Source organism: Xiphophorus maculatus, chromosome 4, assembly GCF_002775205.1.
Source record: "Xiphophorus maculatus strain JP 163 A chromosome 4, X_maculatus-5.0-male, whole genome shotgun sequence".
Taxonomy (NCBI): domain Eukaryota; kingdom Metazoa; phylum Chordata; class Actinopteri; order Cyprinodontiformes; family Poeciliidae; genus Xiphophorus; species Xiphophorus maculatus.
The window spans coordinates 26,124,469-26,149,999 of record NC_036446.1 but is presented as its reverse complement, the minus strand read 5'-3'; the positions used below and the strand labels follow the sequence as shown (position 1 = coordinate 26,149,999).

Sequence of the window (25,531 nt, the reverse complement as noted above, 5' to 3'; positions counted from 1 at the left end):
AGATATGAACATTCAAAACAGATTTAATAAAAGCCGAACTTTCAGAAATGAGGAGCTGTTAGCTGGATGATAGCTAATAAACAGCTGTTACATTAATGAAAAAACATTAAATGGTTCGACTAAACGTCTACTCACGTAATTTCCTTTTACATAGAATCTATTTTTATTAACAGGCCATGTCAGTACAGCACCATCATTCAATTAGCTAGCTTTCAGCTTGTGATAGACCGTCTAAAAGGAAATATTTAACACTTACTGGACAATGTCTTCACATGCCTCCAGGCCAAATTTATGATGTAATTGGTCCACGCACCACTGCAACAAGGCTTCAGACATTTCACCAATAACGCAGCTAAAGCGAGCTAAGAAACACCAAGAAAACAAAGCTAACGTTTATTTCGTGAACAAGTTTCCAGTCGGAACGATATCGATGGCGCACACAGTGTCGCTCGCAACTGAGCCGACTCAATCTGACAACTTTGCTGAATATTAAAACGTGTGACCATCAAGTACTTTGGATTTTTGTCTTTTCTCTTTTATACTCCTTCACAGTAACCTCATTTGAATCTAAAATCATATTGGCATATATACTATACATAAAATGGGACTATTACATTTTTTTTTTACAATAAATAAACACTAAATAAAATGAAAATGTTCCTGTACACGAAATGTTTGCCCAAATTATAAAATGTTTTTTTTTTTTTTTTTTTTTTTTTTTTTAACGAATGCTTAGTAAAAAAAGAGCAATAAATGTGATAATAAAAGCTTTCAATGACGACAATAATTACGGCCAAATTACTCGGATCTCGGAAGCAGTCCCAATTCCCATGAAAACCTTCCCGAGTTTTTACCTAAATATTGCCTTCCAGTTTGTTGGGTCACATGTGGAACATTTAGCAATCTGAAACTTTTAATAAATTATAACATAAGAGCATATTTTTCCTTTAATAATGATCCACAAACTACAGATTATTTAAAATAAAAATAAAAATTTGCATTTGTTATGTACAGCCACAAGATGGCAGGTTTGTTTCGCCAGCTATTTTTTGTTAGTGCCAAGGGCATATAAACATTTTCTTTTAAACACACCCTTTGAAACAATTTACATTATAACCAGAAATTCTCATCAATCTGAAAATGTAATTTTTTTCTTACTCAGCTAATTCAGATGTTCCTAATCCATTGCGACAACACCAAATTAGTAGACTGCTTGTGTGTTCTTTAATCTCAGTACAATTAAAGCTGTTCTGTGAAGGTCTCAGAGGATTGTTAGACAATAATAAATAATAAACAGCATCATGGTAGACAGGCGATGGATAAAAGAGTGTATGATCTCTCATCTCAAAATGCAACGACTGTCTATCAAAACTGGTAACTTTTAGTGCACATCTGAACTACTACTGAAATAACCTTCTGCTTTAATGAAGGCATTGAGGGAGCGAAATTAGTTTTGGTATATCGCTCTCAATATGTCTCACTACACTGAAGCCTTATTAATAACTACAAACAGAAAAGAGAACATCTTACTTTCTTAGTTTTCCTTTTTCAGTATGCAAAAGCTCAAATTCATGGATTAATTTGGAATGGAATATGGAGTGTAAATCCATGTTATTTTTAAGGGTACAGTACCAATAAAGGACTCCAGTTTCAAGAAAAGAAAAAAATCACATTTATTATTAAATTGTTCAGTGAACAAGAGCAAACACTTAAATGTAATAATAAAGACAAAGGCCATCATTCTTTAATCAATAAAGTCCTAGAAGAAAATTCTGGTGAACCAACAATTAAAAATAGACTATAGCAAGGAGCTTATGTATATAGAAAGGCAAACAACATTGCAATTTTTTTCTTCAGTTTTGAATATTTACATGATGCAAGATACTGTAGCTTTTTTAGGTATCATATATGCAATATGATTAACAGTTGTGTTAAAACTGACAGCAGTTTGATTTAAAAGTGAGTAAATTTCACCATTCTTATAATAGCTATTATAAAGCAAACACTATTAACATTCTGCTTTAAATTTAAATTATTAAGAAAAGCATCAAATTTATTCTCAGTCTATGGAAAGTAAAGGTAAGGAACATTACGTCGTTCAACAAAATAGCAGAGCCTGCATTGCTATTTAATAACTGGAGTAGTACTCATTTTCACTATGTAACGTACTGAAAATGGTTGAAAATTAAGTTTTCCTGTGAATTAATGAGCTAACACTGAGCTGGATGTCTGCTGTTTTTGAAAACTGCTTCACATCAGCTTTTAATGAACAACCAACATCTGGAACCAGTGAACAGCTATTTCAACCCAGGATGATAGGACTCTATTCCACAATCTTACATATCTTAGTTTAACCACTGAAACAGCATGTATGATGTCACCCTACATGATTTTTGTTGAATTAAGGTGCAGGCATTATGTTGGTTGTTATATAACATTATGTTGTTGGTTTGGGACCATGAAGCGGCTGGTTTTACTGGTGTGTTTGGGGTCACTATGTTGTCGAAACACCAATCTCAAGGGCACTTCCTCCTTGGCAGAAGACAACAAAGCCTCTTCTAGCACATTTATGAATTGATCCATGATATGCAGTGATGTGTGATAAACGGCCAAGACACCACAGTAAGAAAACATCCCCATAGCTTGATACCCAACCCACAATTCCTCACAATTGGTCTGACAAGCTTTCCAGACTCAGATGGAACGATGTTGGTTTTATCGGTTCTAAAAAAGATTGGCAGCATTTTTCTTTCAACGTGTATTTCTGGCTAACTAAGGATGAAGTCACCAGAAGTTGTTCATGATGGCTTTAGTCCATTCCTCGTTCAAGAAGTTGATTGGAGAGGGGATATCATATAATGAAGCACAGAAAACAATAAAATGATCTTAAAATGGAAGCCAAAATCAAAAAGACACTGAAGAGAACGGAAAACTATTGTGCTAATGGACCACTGAGTAGACAAGGTAGCTAAGATTCAGCAAAATGTTCAGCTTCATGTTGGCTAAATAAGGTCTACCGTTGATTATAACAACTGCGATAATCAGAAAACACCAATGTGAAGACTAGATGCTTGTGAGAAGCTTTGACAAACCTTGGGGGGAAAACATCCTGGGCTGAAGATGTTGACCACCTGTCACGAGGACACCGATGTCCCCATGGACCCACTGACTTACATTTAAGTATTTTTGGGGTGACAGTGAAGGGCTTTTAAATAATATAACATATGTAGTAATCCAAATGTTTCAAACCCGAATGGCATCACTGTTTGAATGCAACCCCCACCTCCTCGTCCAATTGCTGTTAGTTTACACATAATCAACAGCTTGCAGGTGATGAGTGCTGCAGGTTTTCTATTACTCTTCTACACCTTCTAATGCCATGTACAGTAGATATCAATATTTCTGGTCTGTAATGTTGGACTCCTATTATATTTTAGCAAAACTGTACATTACAAGGAAGAAGTCACACAGCAAACCAAAGCTACATTAGTCACAAATTACATTGATGATAGCAATTGGATTTGTAGTCAGACAGTACAAAGCGATAGCATTTATTTTCTTCAAAGTGTGGGGTGGAGTCACATTATAATGCAATGGATTTGTTTCCTTATTTTCACACTGCAGACTGAGTTTTAATTTTACTTAGTTTTGACAAACTGTGAGCATTTTATCATAATACACATTTGTAAACAGAAGAAATGGCTGCATCCAGATTACTGCCCTGTGAATTTATACATCATTTCATTAGCAGTGTGCCAGATTTTTATTTATTTATTCAAAATTTAATTTCAATCTCCTCATGTAAAAAAGTCTTTGGAAATGGCTTCTACAAAATTGGGTGCTGACATGAGGATCCCAATGGTGCAGAGGATGGTGAAGAGAGAGAAAGCCATGAGGCAAAGCCTGTCGATGACAGACGCGGCAAACTTCCACTCGTTGCACACGGTCTCGTCCTCGTCTTGGTCACGAAACCTTTTGGCGATGTACCGCACCTCGTCCAGGATCTTGGCCAGCTCCAGCTCCATGTATCCCATGTTGGGGCTCTGACTCGACGGTAGGAGCAACTCGTCCTCGCCGGCTCGTCCGATCAGCCGCCCGCAGAGGACCCCGGAATCGGGAGAGGTGGCGGCCGTGGAGCAGTGGATGCTCTCCAGGCCGCGGACGCCGACGTAGAGCATGTGGCCGTTGGTAGACTGGGAGACGGAGCTGCTGGCATTGAGGTCCATGCTGGTCAGGCTGCTCCGTCGGGTCTTGTTGTGGCAGGCTGAGCGTACTCTGTCTTCGCCGGGGCGCTTCATGCGCAGGAACCAGGCGCACCAGTTCAACAGGATCACACGGGTCTACCAGATCACAGAATAACGGAGACAAACATTATTTCCTTAGGCGTTGTATGCAATAGCTCTGTTGAGTCTACATAATTTGTGTTTTCATTGATGACAGTGATGACAATCTCGGAGCCTGAGTCGTCCTCAGGTAGTGCCCGGATTGTGTGCAATGATATATAATTATTATTTTTTTGTCAACAGCTGAAGTTAAAAGAGCTTAGTTATAATGTAAATGTAGTCATTGTAAAATAAATGCCACACAGATTGTAAGCAACAATAAAAATCGCAAGACTCACCCATTTTGGCATCTTTCCTCCATCAGGATCATGGTGGTGATATTGCAGGACCAAAACAGTTGCAATTACAGACAGACCAACAATGACCATGGTGGTGGCAAAGTATTCAGCTGAGGAAAGAAGAAGTGAAGACCCAGAAAGTTGTGTTAGAAGTCAGCTGAGATAACAATCACAAGGGGGGGAGCATAAAATGAGACTTCTTTGTGGGGAAATTAAATTTTAACAATTAAGAACCACACAATAATAATGCACAACATTTTTCAGATTGCTGTGCATTCAAAATGTAAAATAAATGTTCTCGTTTCACATCAAAGTTGAGAGCTTCTTCGGGTTGGCCTCTTACATTTTCAATTAAAAACAACGTTTTGTGGCGGAAATGTGACAAACTGTCGAAAAGTTCAAAACCCCTTTTGCAGGTTAGATTGGTCTGGAGTTTCCAGAGTCCCACAAAAATGGAAAGAGAAAAGCTTTCTCTGTGTATTGCAGAAACATCACCTAGGATGACTCATCTCTGAATTAAAGGAATGACCAAATCCTGGATGGCTGCTCAAATTGGCCACACTGTGATTTCAGAGAAACACATTTAACAAAAATCATAAAAAAAAAGATGACAGGGGTTTTCACCCGGGCCTTTTCATTGATTGTGGTTGACAACCGTAGCAGCTGCTTTCAACTTCAGCCGGACTTACCTATTAAAGGCACAGAGTCTGATGTGGCAGGCATAATCTCTGCAACTAGCAGCATAAAGACCGTCAGGGAGAGCAGAACTGTAATGCCTGGGAAGGAAAAGCAAATTTCAGTGCAAATGTGACAAAAAGCTTTCAAACGGCTCTTGCAATGATGAAGGTGTCACAACCTTTTGAATTAGTTTTAAGAAGAATTAAGACCTTGGAGTTGAAAGCCTCATTTTGACTCCTCATGATATTCTGTTAATTGTGCCAAATAGCTACATTTATGTCATGTCTAACTATAGAACACGTCTCCAGAAGGTGTTTGATCTGTCCATGTGAAAAGCAGCAAATTTCACATGGAGATTTCAGTGTTCAAAGCTGAAACTTTAAACACTGAGCTTGGAACAGGGACAACTTCTCTTTTCATCAGCACCCTTTTAACCAGCGGTGGTGAGAAACTGGCTTCACTGCAGGCAGAAGGATTGATAGTCCAGCAATCTGACAGATTTGAGCCTTGATGCTTCTCTTGGTGCTGTTCCTAAAAATCCAAACCAATTCCATTTCATTTGAGGTTGACAGCTTGGGTCAGATTGTTTAAAACCTCACAAATTTTGAGTTTCAAAATGGTAATAATTGTTAAAGGCTGAACTAAGGCAACTTTTGAATGGATTAACCAGGCTAAGATTAAGCTTTTGGAAAGATGAAACCCTCTGGGCAAATAAAGAATATACTTAAAAACCTGGGTTGGTGTGAACCAAGTCAAAATATCTGTAACAATAACTTCAAGAAGATTGTCAAAGGTGTCAAATACACAAGCATGAATAATTTGAGTCTGTATTCTGACCTTGTGTATGGGAAACAAAAAATATGTAATGCAAACCATTGCAGCATATCATGCAAACCATTCCTCAAATCTGGAACAAACTTCCAAAAAAGAAAAAACGCAAAACAGCTGAAACACTGAATTCCTTTAAATCAAGACTAAAAATTCACCTGTTTAGATTTGCTTTTGTTCCATAATAAATGTAAATTTTACCAACATATTTGTGCATTGATGATTTTAACGACGGCACTTTGCAAAAATTTTATATCTGTTATTAGCTTTCAGAGCTGTTGACTGTATGATGTTTTATGATTTCTATGTTTTCACGATGTAAACAACTGCTAATGGATAATGAGAATGGGACTGGTTTCTGATTCAAAGTTTTCGACCAAGTATTGAACAGATAAAAGTTTCTGATAAGTTATAGTGAACAGCTACTGGGAGTTTTCGCCGAATAGACTGGGGGAGATAAGGAGCAAATGGAGCGGCTCGCCCCGGGGATGATTCATGCAGGAACCATCAGTAGCTATATGAGGTCGTTCACATGGCTGAGTTACTGCAGCCATCACTCAAAAGTGTTCAAAATGTCAGAATAAAAATGCCATTGAGTCGGCAGGGTGACGTGTTGACGAGCAGACGTGCCAGGACGTAAGCAGGCAGTTTAAACATAAGCTTTAGCTCCTCAGAGATCCATTTTTTGAGATGCGAAGCTTTCCAATGTGATCCGCATAATAGTCTATCATCAACTTCAAACGGGCGAGTCTCATTTCATATTTCCTCCAGCAATCAACACATCAGAGGGAATGTATATGAAGGGGAAAAACACACACAGGTTTGCACATCTGGCTCCGCAGCACGGTTAATGATGGAAACCAGCTGCAGGGTATTTGAGGAAGCCGCATAAATCAACACCCTTCTCTCCCGCAGACAGCGCAGACTGTACAACAAAATCACTATTCAACCACAAAACCTGCCTTCATGCAGCCTTAATCACTTATTCATAATGCTCTGAGTTCAATTGTGACAACCGAGATGAGATTGCTCTGTTTTCCTGATCAGACAATTAAGTCAGCCAGCCAGCGTTGATTATCTGCTCAGCTCACAAGGCTACAAAGGAAGTGAGTGAATAACAAACCAGTGGTTCAGCCTGAATGGGTGATTACCCAGAAGACAAGTGGAAAGGGATATTAAGATGTTTTCGATGGAGAAAAGAAAAATAAAAAGGCTCGGCTGTGAAGTCTGAAGAGCTCTGGTCATAAATGACTAAATCATTTGACTATTTTTAACCAAGAGGTTAGTAGCATGCACATGCCAAAGTAATAATCAGCCTGGCAGGAGGCCAGGATAGAGAGGCGCCTGACAGGAGAGGAAGTAATAGAAAAACTCAAAAGAAGGGAAAGGAGCAACACTGAGGTCTGGTAGGAGTAAAATGGATAAGACATAAAAATAATAGTGATAAAAAAAAAGCAACCTTGCAGGTCTGACAGGCTTAGAAAGTCCAAACATAATTATATTTATAAGATAGATGTTTGTGAACTACATCTCAGTGCACATTTAAAAAAAAATGAGAGAAACTGTCAGAACTTTCAAAAACGTGTCTTATTGTCGTACTTTATTAGAAAACAAACTTACCAATCGAGAAATGTTGTTCAAAGTCTTATTTTATCATGTAAGGCTTTAATGTCGCCATACAAATTCACTTGTTCATTGCTTGTCTTCTACTTGCTCTTTATGTTGATTTTACACTGTACCACTTTTGACTTGGCTCAAAATTCAGTGAAAATTGTTTACATAAGATAAATTCAAGGAAACAATTGGATCGTACGGATGGAAACATGCATGCTGCAGACTAAGTGTTAGTGGTGGTGTGTCTTTGGAAGAAGATGGATGGGGCTGAAGGTTGGGGTTTTGTGGGGTATTAGTTTGTTTGAGTTGGGAAGGCCCAATAATGAGAGAAGTGGGGAAAAAGCAGAAAGAAATACATCATCTATCAAGCAGATACCTTCAATGAAGTTGATCTAACCAACAACCAGTTTGCTTGGCGAAGCTTCAGTCTTAGTTCACACTTTATCCTAAAATAATTCATATTAGACCAGGTCTATAGTTACAGTGGGTCAACATTTCTGTAACAAAGTGTTAACATTCTCATCAAAGTGATGAGAATGTTAACAGGTACGTATGTAGACATATATTGTCTACAATTATGTGGACAAGCATAATTCAGTGAACAAGTTACCAATTATGAACGCTAGAAGAAACACACAAATGCACAGGACTTTCATTAACAAATGAACATTTACTTGTTTCCCCAAACTCTTTAAATCTGACCCACACCGATTGGACACAACATTACGACTTACTGGCGTAAAAGTTCGTTTCCTATTTGATACCAAAACAGGCCGGAGTCAATGAGGCATGCTGTATGGCGGAGCGCTCTATGCTCCATGAAGAGTCCTCTGCTATCGGAGAACAGTGTGTCCACCCTGATGGACCAGCGGCTGTCCTACATGCAGACTGTGAAACATTTGGCATTGCTAAAGCCTTCATTCATAAACAGCATTAAATTCTTCTCCGGTTTAATATACAGTAAGACCTGCAGCTGTTTCATTGTTTTTTTAGAGTTTCATCCAGGAACCAGTTTCTATATATACTGACCACCAAAGACAGCCATCTAGAAATCACAAGTCGGCACTCGGAAACTAGTTCAGATCCTTACTTTTTTTCCTCCTTTTGACAAAAAAAAAAATCTTCCTTACTAACAAGCACCATGATGAAGAGGTAATCCGTGTTATTCTCTTCGCCTGTCAGTTGTCATAATAAAAACATTGGTTGGCATGTCTTGTTCAGTGAGACAGTAAATGAACAATGCAACAACGAGTAGCAGTCGCCCAATTAAAGGCGGATGACATGCACTCTGTTGACAGTGGTGTATATTTATGCCCAAAATATATCTCTGAAGCATCCGATATTGCATCAGGACATTGACTGGCCATGCAGACGTCGATACATCTGGTTACCAAACCATCAGATAGGAAACCTGTACACCCATTAACACTGAACACAAACTTAACCCCAAGAAACGCAACTTCAACTTGACTTAAAGAACTGACAGAAGAAAGACAAACTTGTATCCATGGCTCTCTTCTGACAACCCGTCAACTACTGACTGTTTTCTCTGAATGATGTAGATGAAAAGTGACTCAGGATGCAGCAAAGTCAAATAAGACACAGATTGAACCCACATTTTATTACAGGTCTGCAGTAAAACAGCACTGACCCATATCACCAGAACAGAAGAGGAGCATTTGTTTTGCTTTCTCAGTCACTTCATTTCAGTGTCCTGTCACTCATCTTTTGATGACACGAAGATGAATACGAAACAAAATTGAAGCTTTTGTATTTTCTGCAGTTTCACACTGTCATATTAAGCAGAGAAGTGGTGTTGCCTTGAGTTGTGCAATGAATAAGGTTTTCTAAGTACTTTCTTCTCCTAAAAACATCTTCAAAATTTAGTTTAGTAGGTTATAAAGTTGCAGAAGATTGCAAGATTTAGTCAGGCTTAGCGTTTTCAGACAACTCTGCATAATTAATGAAAGCCAGCCAAACCCAAACTTGAAAGGCATTCGATAATTATTCTAAAAATTCAGCTCTGCACTTTCTTACAGTACGCGTTCAACATTTTAATGTTCCTCTGAAAGACGACAACCTGCAAAGGTTTCTAAATGTGCAAAGCTGCACTATTTTGCTCGTATGTCTGTGCGAGTGTGTGCGGCGGTTCCCCAAACCCAGCGAGATCTTTTCCCCAGAGTCGGCCGGCAGGAGGAAGACGAGCAGAGCGAGGGTGGAGATCAGGACGCATGGGATGAGCAGGTTGAGGCCGTAGTACAGCGTCCGTCTTCTCATCACCACCGTGAAGGTGATGTCAGGGTAGGGCTCATCGCAGCATTCGTAAAAACGCTCGTTCCTTCGACCTGGCACCTCTGCCAAGCAAGAAAAAACAAATGAACAAACAGACAGACAAAAAAATAATAATCTGTCAAAGCAGCAGTGTGATGAAAAGCAAAACCCCAAGTAATGACAAAAAGGCCACCCTTTTACCAACAAGATCCCACTCTCCATTGGCGATGTAGCCAGTGATGTCTGCCTCCACCATCTTCAGATCCAGGGACCAGCCTCCATACGTCCAGGAGCCAAACTTCAGATCACATCTCTGGACGTCAAAGGGGAACCAACGGACATCGATGTAGCAGGTGCTCTTGAAGATGCCTGTTTATGGTGACGGACACAGAACACCTCTTTGATCTTGGATGAATATATGTACATTAAACACTTTAACTTGATATTCTCTGCAGCTAAAGTTGTGAGTCAGGAAACAGGCAGAGAGAAAAGGAGAGAAGACGTGCAGCAAGGATCCCAAGGCTAGGCATCAAACCCCAGATGGCTGCGTCGAAGACTAATAGCCTCTGCACAGAAAGCGCCCGCTCTGCCGCTTCAGAACGTGTGTGTGTCATCCCTCAACACCTTTTCCTCCTTTATCATGATGTGTAACTTTTACAATTCAACTAGCAAACGAGAAAATCTGTTTGAGGGGAACTAAATTTCAAACAGAACAACATCTGCAACAACCTGGTTGTTTAAGTGGGGACATTTGACCAAGGACAGTGATCTGATGAGCCTAAGATAAAATTCCAGGATTCTCCCAGTACTTGCTTGCATGAACAAGAAAATACAGGATTTTGTGATTTTTCGTTTTTTTTTGGCAGTCAAAGTCATTGATTTTGTTGTGCTACTTCAGAAATATACAGGTAATTTTCCTTTCTTATTTTTTTTTAAGTTTCTTCTTCTGAACTTTTTTTTTTTTCATTTGACATGGGTGTGTAAACTTTTGACAGTCAGTATTTCTTCCCACTCCCTGGCCTGACAGAACACAATAAGGCAACTCAAAAAACAAAAAAAACAAAACAAAACAAAACAAAAAAAACACATGACGATACAACAAAAAAATGCCAAACCAACAGGAGAGGCAGCAGAGAGTTTTTATTCCGGGAAGACATTGAGTCAGTTTCATCCATCCAGTGAAGAGCCAAAAAATTCAAATGACAACAGGATGAAAGAGAAGACTAATTCTTCGAGACAGCCACAGCAATTCCCATCCATATTTAAGAAAGATGAGATGCTGGCAGTAAACAAGATCTCTTCTCTCGCCCACTGCAATGAAAACGAAAGAGATGGAAAGGAGATGAAACGTGATGGGTGGCAAACAAACATAACGGCTCTTATTCACTGCCATAAAACCCTCAGTAGTAAAAATAAATGTCAGGAAACTTCAATGATTTATCTGCAGGCTGCGGGTCACATTTGCATACATTTGACTCATTTATTACAGCCGTGTGAAGCGTATCATTATTTTGTGCCAGTTTTAAAAGAGGCTCAATTCGGAGTAAAGATGAGAGGTAATTTGTTTTTGCCAGATGCAATCAATTCGGACTAGGTTCAGTGATGGAGCTATTTACGTTGGTATTGATTAAGATGCCGCCGCAGAGCAGGCCAAGGCTTTTTGCATTGTAAGGGATAAAGTGGGAAGAGGAGCCTGCCAAAGGGGGAGCAGTAATTACTGGCTGTGTCAGTGAGGCCTTCAGTTTCAGTAAGTTCCCTTATGTAAATCAGTGTTTGGGCATGCATGTGTTATATATGGTTTTAGAGAAACTTGCATCTTTAACCAGTCTACAAGATGTTGATCGGGAAAAGAGTTTCGTCACGCAGAGTATAGTGCCAACACTTCCTGTACTGCTCCATCAATGTGTTAAGGCTCTTAGAAGTTATATTACATCATGCAAAACTACACAGAATTAAAAGGCACATATTAAAACTTTGTTGAATTAGTTCAATTTGTTATTTTATGTGTGACTCAAAATGTCATGAGGTGCAGTCAACTCGTTCTTCTGATTGTCTCCTGTTGAGCAAATTAAAAGAAATACAATTATTGTGGCAGAGAAGAGGGAAATAAAACCATTATCAGAAATAAACCTTCTATAAGCAAGTCATCATTTAAAGTAGCACAGCTATTTGTGATGGGAAATTAGAAAAGTGAGAGTTTTAAACTTACATGAGCCATTTCTGCAAAAAGTTTGGGAATAATTTATGAGTTGTTTGAAGATATGTTTGTGACATTTGGTAACCATTAGGCAGCTAATTACACTGGTGAGTGAACATATAAGGGAATTACTCAGAAGAATTACTTAGTTTGAGGAGCTTTATCAGCAAATTTTAACCAACATGATAACGATTTGCCAAGCGAAGACCGAGATGCTGCCAGAGTTTAAAAATTTCTTTTAAATATTCATGTTGAAATATCTGAAATGTATTTATTAGCCATGTTAGTTGGCAAGATTACTTCTCTTATTTTCTTCCGTCTTTGCTTTTGATTGTCTATTCAAAATAAATGAATAAATAAATAATAAATTAGTCAGATCATTAGAGCCACATTTACCAAATTAACACTCCTTTCCTAATAAATGACAGTTTTTTCTCGTCTATAAAAAGTTCAAGTTCCACTTGAAGCTCAGACGATATAATTATACAACAGATGTCTCAAATTATCAGGCAGTCTGCTTCTATTCCAGAGCTGCCGTAACTTATTTCCAAACTAACTAAACCAATGTATTTAAGCTTTGCATAAGTATATAATTACACGAATGTACTTTTTTAAGTGCCAGAATATTCATACATACAGTACAGACTAAAAGTTTGGACACACCTTTCTAATTCAATGGGTTTTCTTTATTTTCATGACTATTTATAAGGCAAGAAATCCCACTTATTAACCTGACAGGGCAGGTTGACCTATGAAGTGAAAACCATTTCAGGTGACGACCTCTTGAAGCTCATCAAGAAAATGCAGAGTGTGTGCAAAGCAGTAATCACAGCAAAAGGTTGCTACTTTGAAGAAACTAGAATATAAGGGGTATTTTCAGTTGTTTTACACTTTTTTGTTTAGTGCATATTTCCACATGTGTTATTCATAGTTTTGATACCTTCAGTGTGAATCTACAATGTCAATAGTCATGAAAATAAAGGAAACTCATTGAATTAAAAGGTGTGTCCAAACTTTTGGTCTGTATAGTACTTCTGCATTTTAAACATTAATCTTTAAAAATGCAAAGAAGAAGTGGTAGAGAAAAAACTGTAATTACTAAAGCTGCTGTTTCGTTTTTTTCCCTCATACTTTGGTTAGTTTTTGTTATATAAATGATGACAACAGTGGTCAGTCTGATATTTAATTGAACTTTGAACTCATTGAGGCTTATTGCAAACTTGTGAGACCAAAGTGAACTTGAACTGAAAAGAGAAGTAGAAAAATTATAATTCTCTAGGTGGATTAACTTATAGCTGTTTAGGCCAAATTCTGTAGAGATAGTTTAAGTAAACATTTACCTTTATACCCTTTCTATTGTAAATAATGTAATGGAACTGACATAACTTTCAAAACCAGCGTAATTTTGTGAGCTGGATTCATCTTGGTTGACTACGTCACAGTAAAACATTTAAATATATTCTTGCATTCTGCGACGTAAGAACTGTAAAAAAGCATGTACTTTCCAGAGATGACTGAATGAAGTCGCAACTTTTCTCTCTGAACTACAGATTTGATGCCTTGTAAAGGGACGATTTTTTATTTATTTTCTTTTATCTTGAAGCGACACCAGTTAACTGAAGCAGAAAACAAAACTTAATGATCAAAACTGTGTGGATCACACTACATATTTGATGGGCCGCTTTAAAATGCATCCAACGATTCTGATGCAGCAGAAGTTCGGTTTGACCCAGTTTGTTCAGCAGTTTCCTGTAACAGGATCCAAACTTTTTCTTCTTTTTTTTTTTTTTACTTTTTTCTCTCAAACTAGAGCAATATTTTATTCTTCCTCCTCCAAGTCATCATCTCCCAGTCCTTGTGTACATTTATTCTGTCATAAGGCATGCAAAATATTTTTATAGTTGGCATTACTTATAGGGGGTCAGCAGGTTTATTGCACGGAGTAATTTAAGATCAGATGTGGGCAATCGTTTGCTTAAAACGACAGGCTTGTAGAGAAAAGATGTCATACAGATTGCATCATATTTTGCTTTTAACACCACATAAATCAGCTAGTAATAACACTATGAGCTAGCCGGCTTATCTGAAACCAGAGTGCACGATAGCACCTTATTTCACAGTCAAGCTGTGCATCAGAAGCAGAATATAATGTTTAGTTATGGGTAAGCATAGCAAACTTATTTCAGATTAATAATTTCGCAATGATACATGAAAAACCCAAAGTAATAATGTCAAACTTCCGCTGGTGGTTAAGGTCTGACAACGAGCTGAGATTAAAATTCTCACCTGGAGGAAGATACGAACAAGCACCTGAGGAGTTGACCAAAATGTTGGTATGAAATGTTGCATCAAACCTTTCATCTGCACTGCACACAGGATACAAAAGAAACACAGAGACAACGTCAGAATTTTCCAGAGTTTCACCTGCAACCAAGGCATGGCTTCAAACACTCTCAGTAGTTGAGAGCAAATGTTTGTATCTAAATGTCGCCGTGGGGACGAAGTGCAGCGCTAATTACAGCTCTCTAGCGGTTATCCTCATCCTCCCCGAAAGCATCTACATATCACTTCCAAATGACAAAATGTTAAGCCAAAGTTAAAACAGAAAGCAGCTTGACCCCAACAAGTCTGACTTATAAGCACAATGAAAAATAAGGCCTGACACTTTTTCCCCTTAGTTGAGAGCTTGTAATTTGGTTGTTCAGAACCTTTAAACATTGATTAATGATGATCTCTGGTGCTCTTTCCATTAGGGACCTATAATAAAAGCCCTTTCTCCTATCTCCTCTAATAGAATTTTATTCATTTGTCAAAATGATTTACTGCTCCTGATCACGGATCTAGATGGTCCTGAATATATAAAAAGCTAACCTTGAATTGTAATGTCCTTGTCTTAAAAACTGCTTCCATAGCGAGCGAGTCATGACTTTGGAACATGAATCAATTTTATGTTCTTAGTTTTTGTTTCAATGTGTTTATGAAGCTTTGCAGCAGAAAAACCTTTGTTTTACATGTGCAAAACTGTCAACATGGAGCTTCTGAGCTCTGGAACGATCAGAGGATAAAAAGAACAATACATCAGCAGGGTCGACTGATTACAAATGTAAGTAGATCCGTCCAGTAAAAATATATCAGTCTGTCATGAATTTGTTCAAATTAAAAATGAAAGCTAAAAAAACCCCAAAAAGCACAACAAATTTGTAAACTATAGCCTAATCAAAAACATTATATTTGAGACCTTTCACAATTAATACTGCAGTGGCATAACCTCACACTGAGGAAAAACAAATGAGAAAAATAATTGTTTTCAACACAAACAGCAGCAGAACTCATAGGAATCCATTTCACATAAATGTAACTAAACGTTTCTATCAATCTTAATTTTACTATTCTGGTGAGTGACATTAAAAAGAGTGGCTAAAACATTTTAATTAGTAATTTGTGACTTCCTGTTCCCATGCTATGTAAATGTGAAGTGACACAAATACCAATTTCTCTTCTCGGAAATGGGAACGACAAGACAACATGTCATTCAAGTTATGCAGATGTAGAATCGTCATAAGAAGGGAAAAGGCTTCAAGGAAAATAGCTTCTAACCTAAACCTATAAAAGTTTTTTTTTCTTTTTACTGGAATAAGTGGATCGAGGCTAGATGAGGACATATAAGGGAAGAAAAAGTATCTGAAAAGCTCTGAATGGCAGCATGGAGAGGTATTAGCGTCTGTAAGGCTGCATAGCAACCTCTAGATACCATCTAAGTGTCAATTGGTTGTTTCGAAAAGAATGCCAGCAAAAAGACCTTTTCTGCCCAGTCATCAAAAAAAATAAATGCATGGTGCAATGGGGTCTTTAACTGGCACTGTGTGCTTTGGTCAGACGAGTCCAAAATGGAGCTTTCAGCAATACTACAAAGGATGGCTATGTAGGGAAAGTACCTCATGCCTATTGTGGTGGATCTTGTATAAGGGGAGTCAATTTAGAGGTAAGAGTCTTTGCAAGAGCAGCACATTTTTAATAAAAATCTGGTGGCTGGAAACAGCTTGTAAATGGATCTTTTGGGGGTTAATGAACAAAGATGTGTAAAAATCAATAATCATCTGTTTAAGTGAGCTAAAAAGCAGTGAGCATAAGTGCGGTCCCAAAAAATCTAGAAAGATGATGGGAAAACAAGATGGCCAAAACTTGCATGCTCCAACCTAATTTACCTAAACAGGAGACTTATCCTGTGTTCATAGTGTTAGCTGTCAGAAAGCTTGTTATTTTACATTTTAATTTAATTTATTAAATGTGGAAATTGCTTCAAGTTCAAAATGTTACACTGTGGCACAATAACAGATCCTTACATTCTTTTGGTCAACCTCATCAATGAATCAGTCCCAGGATAATAAATGATGCAGCGATAATCAACAAACTTCAATTTATGTCCAATTTGTGTTGCATCAATATTGTCTGCATGACAAAAAAAAAAAAGCAAAAAGACACAAGACTCGGCTCTTTCAGAAGCTTCACTAACAGATTTGTGAATGAAGATTAAACCAAAGTACACATGTCCAGTGTTTACTTTGGTACGCATATTGGCTGATGCTGATTGTGTTGCCATTGTGCCTCTTTTTAACTGGCTCCTCTAGAGGTCATGACTCTCTTATATTTAATTTTTTTTGAGTCAGAAGCTTGAAAGTTTGGGAACCACTGATTTACGGAGCTACCAGACAAGCAGTGTGGTGTTTTAAAACCAACCTGTTGTAAAGCAGAATGTCTGGTTTCCAAATGAGATGGTCGGGAAATCTCACGTTGGTCACGCCTGGGTAGTCCACTGGGTTCCACTGGAGGTAATAGTCATTCCAGTACTGTGAAATGTAAAACCATAACATATTCATCAGGCACATGTTCCCTCAACATTCTCTTTATGCGCGGCTCCACTTTGATTAGCCTGGGATTTAAGAGAACTCACAGTGACATTTTAACCCGACAGAAAGCGGCGCTTGTGGGTGAATTTATACAACCAGGAGCCGGGTTTAATCTTCAGCAGAGTGTCTCAGAGAAATTATGTTTGTCATTACATACGCCGTATGGAAAGCAGTTGAGATTTTCACATAATAACGGCGCAGAAGGAGGAAAAGTGAGGGGATGAATATTATTACTTTCATTCACCGGGAATGTTTGCAGAGAGAGACTGGAGCGATCTTCTCCAAGCAGCTAAATCATTTCACCCATAAATAACAACTGAAGTTCTGATTCATTCTAAAAGGTGCCTCATGATAAATACAATGATCCAAACTAATTGAGAAATTTGAGAACGCTGCTCTATGCTGTCTTATGTTTATACGATCAAATCGATACGTTTAAGCAAAACCTAAAAGTCTGTAACAGGATCAGAGCGCAGCAGGGTGCATGGCCTACTCGTTATTGATATTTCTTGAATAAATACCTTTTAATAAAGGGCCTTTTTGAAATCTGCCCTGTAGTCCAACTTTAATTCATTCACACCACGGTGTTCAAACAATGGCTGTCATCAGGATGAAAGAACATAAAGGTCAGTGTTTAAAGGCTGAGCAAAGCACGCTGTAAGGCTCACTGGTCTAGTTTAAAAGCTGAAACCTGAAAACAGCTTTTTTCACAGAGAAACTGGCTCGCTAAAATGCAATATTTTCTAAATACTTGCGAATGTGCGATCCAATTAAACAAAATGCAGCATCGCATTAGTCCAGAGACATTAATATTTAGGTCTGAGTTTAAAAAAAGCCAACTTTTAATCATATTGTGTGTTAATAAGCATATTATGGTAATAGACAAAGGCTAAGCATGTATTATCCATTTATGGAAACTCTTTGATCGAGTTTGAGCTTTCAGAGTTATCTTGTGATATTGAATGCATCTTTGGGAGATTCAAGTTTTTTCTCTTGGGTTTTTCACCAAGAATACTAAATCAGTGCCAACAAATCGTTGATCCAAAGGTTGCTGTCTGAGCTGGTGCTTCTGTGCTTGTGTGTGTGGGTGTGTGTGCGCGTGTGTGTGTGTGTCAGACTGCTGCCGTGATTCCAGAGAGTGATTTAAACCAGGCCAAGCAGCATTGGGAGAGCTTGCTGACGATGCAGCAGAAGGGAAGTATGGTGTCACAAAACGGACAAGCCGCAATAAAGCTCCAGTGTTCATACACTTCATTTCACCACACAAGGGAGAAAGGTTTTTATTGCTCCTGTGGAAGATGGACAGAAAAGGAAATAAAAAAGGTTGCTAAAATTTAAATGTGAATAATGCATTTAAGCAGAATTCATATTTATGTTCTAGTAGGTGAACAAACCACGTCTCTAAGGCTCACTGATTAAACTACCCAAAGGATAAAACGTCAATCTGTTGAGTAATTTTGCGCCATAAAGAGCTATAAAGCCTTAAATGAAGAAGCAGAATTGTTCATATGAAATTATCTGCAAATAATTTAACAACTGAGTAGGCTGCAGCTTTCCCTCTCATCCTGTGCAAGCTCGGGTGGGTTCGGATCGCACAACTATTCACATGATAATTGATATTAAGGAAAATTACGATACAGTGCCCTGCGTAAGCGTTCACATCCCCGAAACATGCAGGGGAGAGGGACAGACCTAGAAGCAGCAGAGATTCGAAAGCTCAAATGGGACAATCAGGGAAGACACAGCAAGCATGTCAAAGGTTATCTGGTAAAATAAAACCAGGATGACAAGATAAACGTTTAAAACAGATTTTAATATGGTAAAACAGCATAGTCAAAGTCCATATGCACATATCCTCTCCACGCCAAATGACTGACCTTGAGCTATTTTACAAAAGAGAATGGACAAAGTCTTTCTTCTGTAGAAAACACGTGCAGCTGGTTTTTCATTAAAGTATTGAATCAGGGGCAACCTAGCATAGGCATACCATACATTTTGCAAACAAAAAAAGAAAATTAAAAATTGAAAAATGGGTTGATCTGTCCCATAAAATCCAAATAAAATTCACTGAAGTCTGTGGTTGTAATGTGACAAAATCTGTATGCATGTTGTTGCTTAATCATAAACATACACCTTATCTTTATTGTGACTTTTATGGATAAAAAATAACTTCTTACCAGCTGAAGCCAAATGTTGGTTGTTAGAACCTGGTTCTTCTCATCCTGTTGATAAATTAATAAATCGTTATTTGCACACGTCGCTGTTTGCTTTAATGTTTTCTCTCATTTCAGAAACAGAAAACAATAAGTAAGCATCCAGGCTAGCTTCACAGATTGCGATTTTAGTATTAAAATGCCTCTAAGGGAAATTTCTGTCATGTACAAGCTGCCTGCAATGCTTGAAAATAACATTTGTCACATTTTTCGAGTTTCTAATTTCTACATCAGACTGGGTGTTAGTTGCTACAGATAACTATTTTAGGAATATTTTGATTGCAACAGATCATTTACGCACCACATCCATGATCTGCATGAGGCTGAGGCCAAAGTAAACCGTGAGGCTCTGAGAGTCGTTGAAAACCGGTCTCTCCAGCGGGTTGTACCCGGTCATCAGACTACTGTACAACTTGCGCTGAGATGGACCTTGTTGAGAAACTGCAGAAGAAAAGAGCAAATAATTAATCAATACTCTCTTAATTACAGATGTTCCCTAAGGTCACAGGCGGTTTTCCTTTTTAAGCAAGTATTGAATTTGCTTTCCATTAAATCCATATTTCTGTATGAAAATTTGATTTGATATAATATTTTGAATATTACATCTACTTTATATGTGTTTCACTAAGTGACTTGAGAGGCTGGAATGAATGAACTTTCCAGTAATATTTTCTGATTTATTTACAATTGCATAAAATAAAAAGTAATGCTGTTAAAGCAGGTTGAGTTGTCGTTAGACCCCTGTGTAAATGACTTGGTGGTAATTCTTGTATACTTTACTATATCATGGTAACAAGTTTTCTTCATAGTTATTTTGTGAGTTGGAGGTTTTTTTTTATTTTGACGTTTGGTAACTATTGATGTAGACCCTTTAAGACTCTGAGCAAATTTTGGCCTAGATCATTCCCATTTAACATGAGTTCAATGTTGATTTTGAACCCTTTAATTAGTGTTTCACCAAATATATATCCCACAGTGGTTTTAGGATCGACCCAAAAGACAGATGTCGTCACATATTGAAATTTCTTTCATTTTAGAAACAATGAGCCATAAGAATCGCACTCCTAATAGCTGGACTTATCAGAAATTTTTTGTCTTACGACAATAAATAAATGTTTAAAAACAACGCAAAGACCTGCAGACTTGTAACACTCCTCAGAATCAGTAACACATCTATGGTGTTGGTGGAATGGGATGAATAGATTTGAATATGGTGCTTTGTTCTTCGTATTAAATTCAGCAAGGATGAAAAGAGTAAGCAATCACTGCACATCAAAAGAGTAAACATTTAATTTAATTTAATTTAATTTAATTTAATCAGCTGTAATGTTAGTGTTGCTTTCATAACAGCTTTCTGCAGCATTTCTTCCCTTTCTGATTTATAACATTGCTTTTGGCAGGATTATGTACAGCATCGGATGTTTTGATTCACTTTGCAATCACGCAGATTGACATTTCAATGATTACCTTAATGGGAAAATAGATTATTTCTAGAAAGGCGGGAATGATTGAATGCAATTTTCAATGTTGAACATTGCATTGAACTTGAGAAAAGTCAGAGTAAACAGATTACAACAAAGGCTCAGATGATGCATACATGGACATAAACTTATAAAACATCTACGCAAACATGATCCTTGTGATCTATTTACACCAAGAATCCAAATATGCTGAAAGGAAGCATAAAGCCACGAACGCGTCACACTGTCAACAGCACAAACTAAGTTATGTGGCTCAGACTGAGCTGTTCGTCCACGTTCAATCAATTTCTTTAGATCAAGAGCAAAAGCTGTCTATCAGAGATAAGAAGAAATGCATCAGCTACAGAAAACCTACTGAAAGGATTAAGCCTCAAAAGTCATGAAGAGCAGAAGTCCCCTCTACTCTGATAACCGAAGAGAAATTCAATGCTTCACAGCTGGGAAGGGAAGGGCTTTGAGGATTTTTGAAGAGCATTAGCTAACAGACAACATAATGGGGACCAAAGAAAAATCCAGACATGGCAGAGGCAAAGTTGTGAAAAATAATTTCAGCAGAGACAGGAAAGTAGATGAAGCTAAATTTAGGGAAACGCTGGATGAAAACCTGTTGAGACTGCAGCAGATGTAAGATTTCAACACTAAGAGCTACAGTCAGTCTTGTGGTTTAGATCAAAACATTCATGGCTTTGAATGGTCTAGTCAAAGACCACTTAACACAAAACTGTAAAACTGATGTTTATAGATCCTACATCCCATGTGGCTGACCTTGAATTTAAAAAAATCGCAGAAATTTCTGTCTCTAGATAGACAAAGTATGTACATAGACACAGACCCCAAAAGTCTTGCAGCTTTGATTCCAGTACATAATGCTTTTACAATAAGATTTAGACGGGTATGCTGCACTCTTCAGATTTAGATTTATAACAGAAAAAAAAGTGGAAATCATTGATGATTATTCTTCAGTTTCAGTTATCCACTTTGTGCTGTTCTGTTAAGTAAAATCTCAATAAAACACTTTAAGAAAACAAAAAAAGAGGCTTGGCACCGAACTCAATTTCTGGTTATTTTTTTGATCAGACCTATGGTTAAATCTTGTTGGATCTGCAGGTTTGGTTAAAACGGAAAAGAGAATTTTTGGATTATATTTGATTCAGAAGTTACCGATATGCAGCTCGACTCTATATTTTGGGTTGTAAAGTTTCGGCGTGTGGCATATTTAAAGTGCAAACTCCATCAATGTCACTGTCGTCACATCCAAGGTGCTGAAACACACCCGGCCGAGGCAAACCAATCCACCTCCGAAACCTGGATGCGATCCATCTTGCAGTGAAAACTCAAATCAGACCTGTCTCTCATTTTAACACACTCTTGTTTCATGTCCTGAGTTACGGAGTGTTTCTGGCACCGTCCTCTCACTTCACTAATGGCTACAGCCCAATTATCCAAAACCACCTATGAGAAGCGCATTATCCTGATGATTTGGCTGAGAGTGCACTCTCGGTAGACGTCTCTCCGGTCTCCCTTTTCATCCACTTCTTTCGTTATAAAAGATTCGCTGAAAGCTTGTGGGGGACAAAAGCCCTGTTGATGGTTCCTCCTCTCTCTGATCCCACCATAGTCAAGTTTCACCCTGAGAATCATCGAGGTGTAATGAGTGCGGGTTGTTGTAGTACAATGCGGAAACATTTACATCACAGCGGACTTTCCTAATTTACTATTACATGATCCGTTGATCCGTTGCTGGAAATCAGCTCAAACTTAAAGAAGGACAAAAGCAAATTATTTTTGACCTTATAATCAAACTCATCCAGCACAGCAGAACGAAAGACAAGGACTTCACTTAACCAAGACGTGATCGGGCATTTATGTTGTGCAGCAATGTGCATGCACTCGTTTCTTTCCATCCGCCTAACATTCAAGTCTGCTTGAACAAGAGCCAGTAAAGTGTAAAATTGAAGAGCAACAGTGGATGATTGCCTTTTAGTCAATTGCTATTCAAAATTCAAAACAAGTCAGTTTAAGAGTTTGGGCGATTTAAATACGTCCTTCTAGACTGTGCTAAACAAACAAATGACACAATGGAAGTTTTTATTCTAAAACTTTCAATCCCAAAATGAAGTTGTTTTTCTTCTTTTTTTTTCTAAGCTGGAGCTTTTGCAGCCATCTCTGTTTGCATCTGCATTTCTGTCACCCAGAACACACAGGCCATCTTTAGGAAGATGCTGTGCTGACATCTTCAGACTTAGTGAGTCATTGGTGTAGCCCTCCGCAGGCAGGTCCCTCTTTAAATCAGTCACACAGAGAGCGGGTCAGCAGACGTTGCAACAAGTTCAGTGCTGACAGACTGAAACTTACACCCACAACAAGCAGGAGTGCCTTCAGAAGGTCATTAGAAAAGGGAAGTCCTGATGGGGTTGGCACAAAAAAAAAGAGAAGTGGAGTGGCCTCTTTCCTGGCTGCATCACAGTTTAATCAATTCACAAAAATAAAGCCAAATTAACTTGTAGTGTCATTAATAGATGTTCTGCAATGAGGTCAATTAAAAAAGACAAAACAAATGCAATACTTACAACACTATAATCACAGGGAAGCAGGATGATGATTTTTTTGGGGGGGATGAAGATCTGATGATGAATTTATAAAGATTTTTAGTTTGAACATTCAGTCATTTTTTTCTTGCAAATGCATATTTACACCCCACGCCCCTGTTTTTCCATTCTTTATTTGACTTAAATCCAGCAGGCCCCAAAAAGGATGAGATGTATACAGTTCGAACTAGCTCCCTAATGTATTTAAATGTTTTAAAATTCAGATTTAACTCTTATGAACGGGATACACGGTAGATAAATTAAGACACAATGGCTGTGTTCAATCAGAAAATCAACCCAGCAACATTTCACTCACAAGAAAAGCAGAAACCTGGAGGGGGAAAAACAAAAAAACAAAAAACAAAACAAAACAAAAACACGATCATCTGCTTTCAAATAAATTTGTTCTCCATCTTCATCTCTGCCTCTGGAAGTTGTTAACTGATTAATGAGAGTGCCTACCTTTCACTGTGCAGAGGGAGATCCCTACCAAAAGCATGAAATTCAGCAGATCCATGTTGAACCGATCAGCTTTCCCCACAGATTATCGCTGGAGCTGCGGGAAGATGCGGGAATGATGATGATACTGAAGGTGGCGTGAGAGGGGGCAGCGGCTCAGAGACAAACTCCTCCTAATAAACTATACCCGACCGGACAGTTTTTGGATAAGATCGATCCTCCTTCGAGAGTTTGCCTCGCCTTTTAACAATCTTCTGAGGACGTTTGGGAAGTTATTTCATCATTAATAAATTCACCCATCAAAGCATTTATTACATTACAACAGGTCCCGTCGTCCATTCCTCGTATAATTCTCTTTCTGTACTTCTTTAAAAAAAATAGCAATTGCACAATAGTAAGAAAAATATTAATGAACAAATACGTCGAACACAACCCAACACTATTGTTTTTAAAAATTGACGCAATTCTGTGCTGTAGATGCCAGGATCGCAACGCAATACAGCCCTACGGTAGTGGAGCAAGAAGACATCTGCTGGACACTGAGGGTATTACAGTCTGATCTTACAGCTGTAACAGTAGACCAAGACAGTCCACAAGTCTGCCGTTCGAGCCATTTAAAACGTTTTTGATCAAGTGCAAATATATATATATATGTATATTTATAACGTTGGTCAAGCATATTCAGCATTACCTACAGAAAATATTTACTTTGGTGAAAAATAAAAAATAGAAGAAAAAACACATTGCACCCTTAAAACGAAGATAAGCAAAACAGACAAACAATTAAACAAACAAACAAACAAACAAAACACAGCACTAAATAAAACATAATATTATTTGCATACTGCACGTTGACGCAGTTGGTAGCACAGTTGCCTTGCAGGAACAAGGTTCGGGATTCAAATCCTGGCTTGGTGTCTTCCTGTTGGTTGTATACATGTACTCAATGCCCATGCGTAGGTTTTAACTGGGTTACTTCAACTTCTTCCCACAGTCCACAAAAATAATGACTATTAGGTTAACTGGTCTTTCTAAATTGTCCTTGAGTGACATTGACTGATGACCTGTGTACCCCTCTTGCCCAATGCCTGCTGTAGATAGGTACCAGCCCCATTCCCCTCCATGCCTTAGAGACAACAGATGGATTAATTTTGGCAGGAAAATGCTTCCTTTACCTCACTTCATCATCGTTTTGTAATTCAAGTTACACTTAGCTGGACTTAATGCTCACCAGCCACTGTGCTAGGTACACTTTGCTAGTACTAGGTTGGGCCCTCATTGCCTTTACCGTTATTTCAGACATGGGAAAACATTCAACAAGGTTCCGAAAACCCTTTCTCATATATTGCAGTCCATGTGTATGGTTACTGCATCATGCAGTTGTTGCACATCCATGATTTGCATCAGTCTATTAAACTCTGTTTAATAGACGGATAATACCCAGACTGTGGAGGCAGTTGGGGTACAGAGAAGTCAGTGTGATGCTGACATCTTCAAAGCATTTTTATCCACACAGCAGTTTCACTGAGCATTTCCTTAGTTTTGTTGCGGTTACCAGCGAATCCCAGTAAATCATTAGTTTCTGAAACAATCGAACCAACCTGACCAATGAGTCAGTGATTTGCAATTTCTCTTTAAAAACAACAGACCTGGCCAACCTAATAAAATGGCCAA

At 38.2% G+C, this 25,531-nt stretch overlaps 2 protein-coding genes across 3 annotated transcripts in view; both read right to left on the bottom strand.

Moving 5' to 3' along the window:
* Positions 1-418, bottom strand: part of trip4 (thyroid hormone receptor interactor 4) — an 87,115-nt gene extending 86,697 nt beyond the window's left edge. For both annotated transcript variants that reach the window (XM_023331887.1, XM_023331888.1), the window contains exon 1: positions 257-418. In XM_023331887.1, the coding sequence (XP_023187655.1) occupies positions 257-336 (80 nt within the window). In that variant the 5' untranslated portion in view covers positions 337-418. The remainder of the gene's footprint in view (positions 1-256) is intronic.
* Positions 419-1,661: 1,243 nt separating this feature from the next.
* chrna7 (cholinergic receptor nicotinic alpha 7 subunit) lies at positions 1,662-24,257 on the bottom strand. The gene is made up of 10 exons (XM_005809599.2): positions 23,861-24,257; positions 19,631-19,770; positions 19,294-19,338; positions 16,947-17,056; positions 14,496-14,575; positions 10,214-10,381; positions 9,901-10,095; positions 5,311-5,397; positions 4,622-4,731; positions 1,662-4,340 (listed from the first exon to the last, which is right to left on the bottom strand). Exons 1-10 carry the CDS (start codon positions 23,913-23,915, stop codon positions 3,798-3,800), a joined length of 1,533 nt encoding a protein of 510 aa, XP_005809656.1. The 5' UTR covers positions 23,916-24,257; the 3' UTR covers positions 1,662-3,797.
* Positions 24,258-25,531: the final 1,274 nt, after the last annotated feature.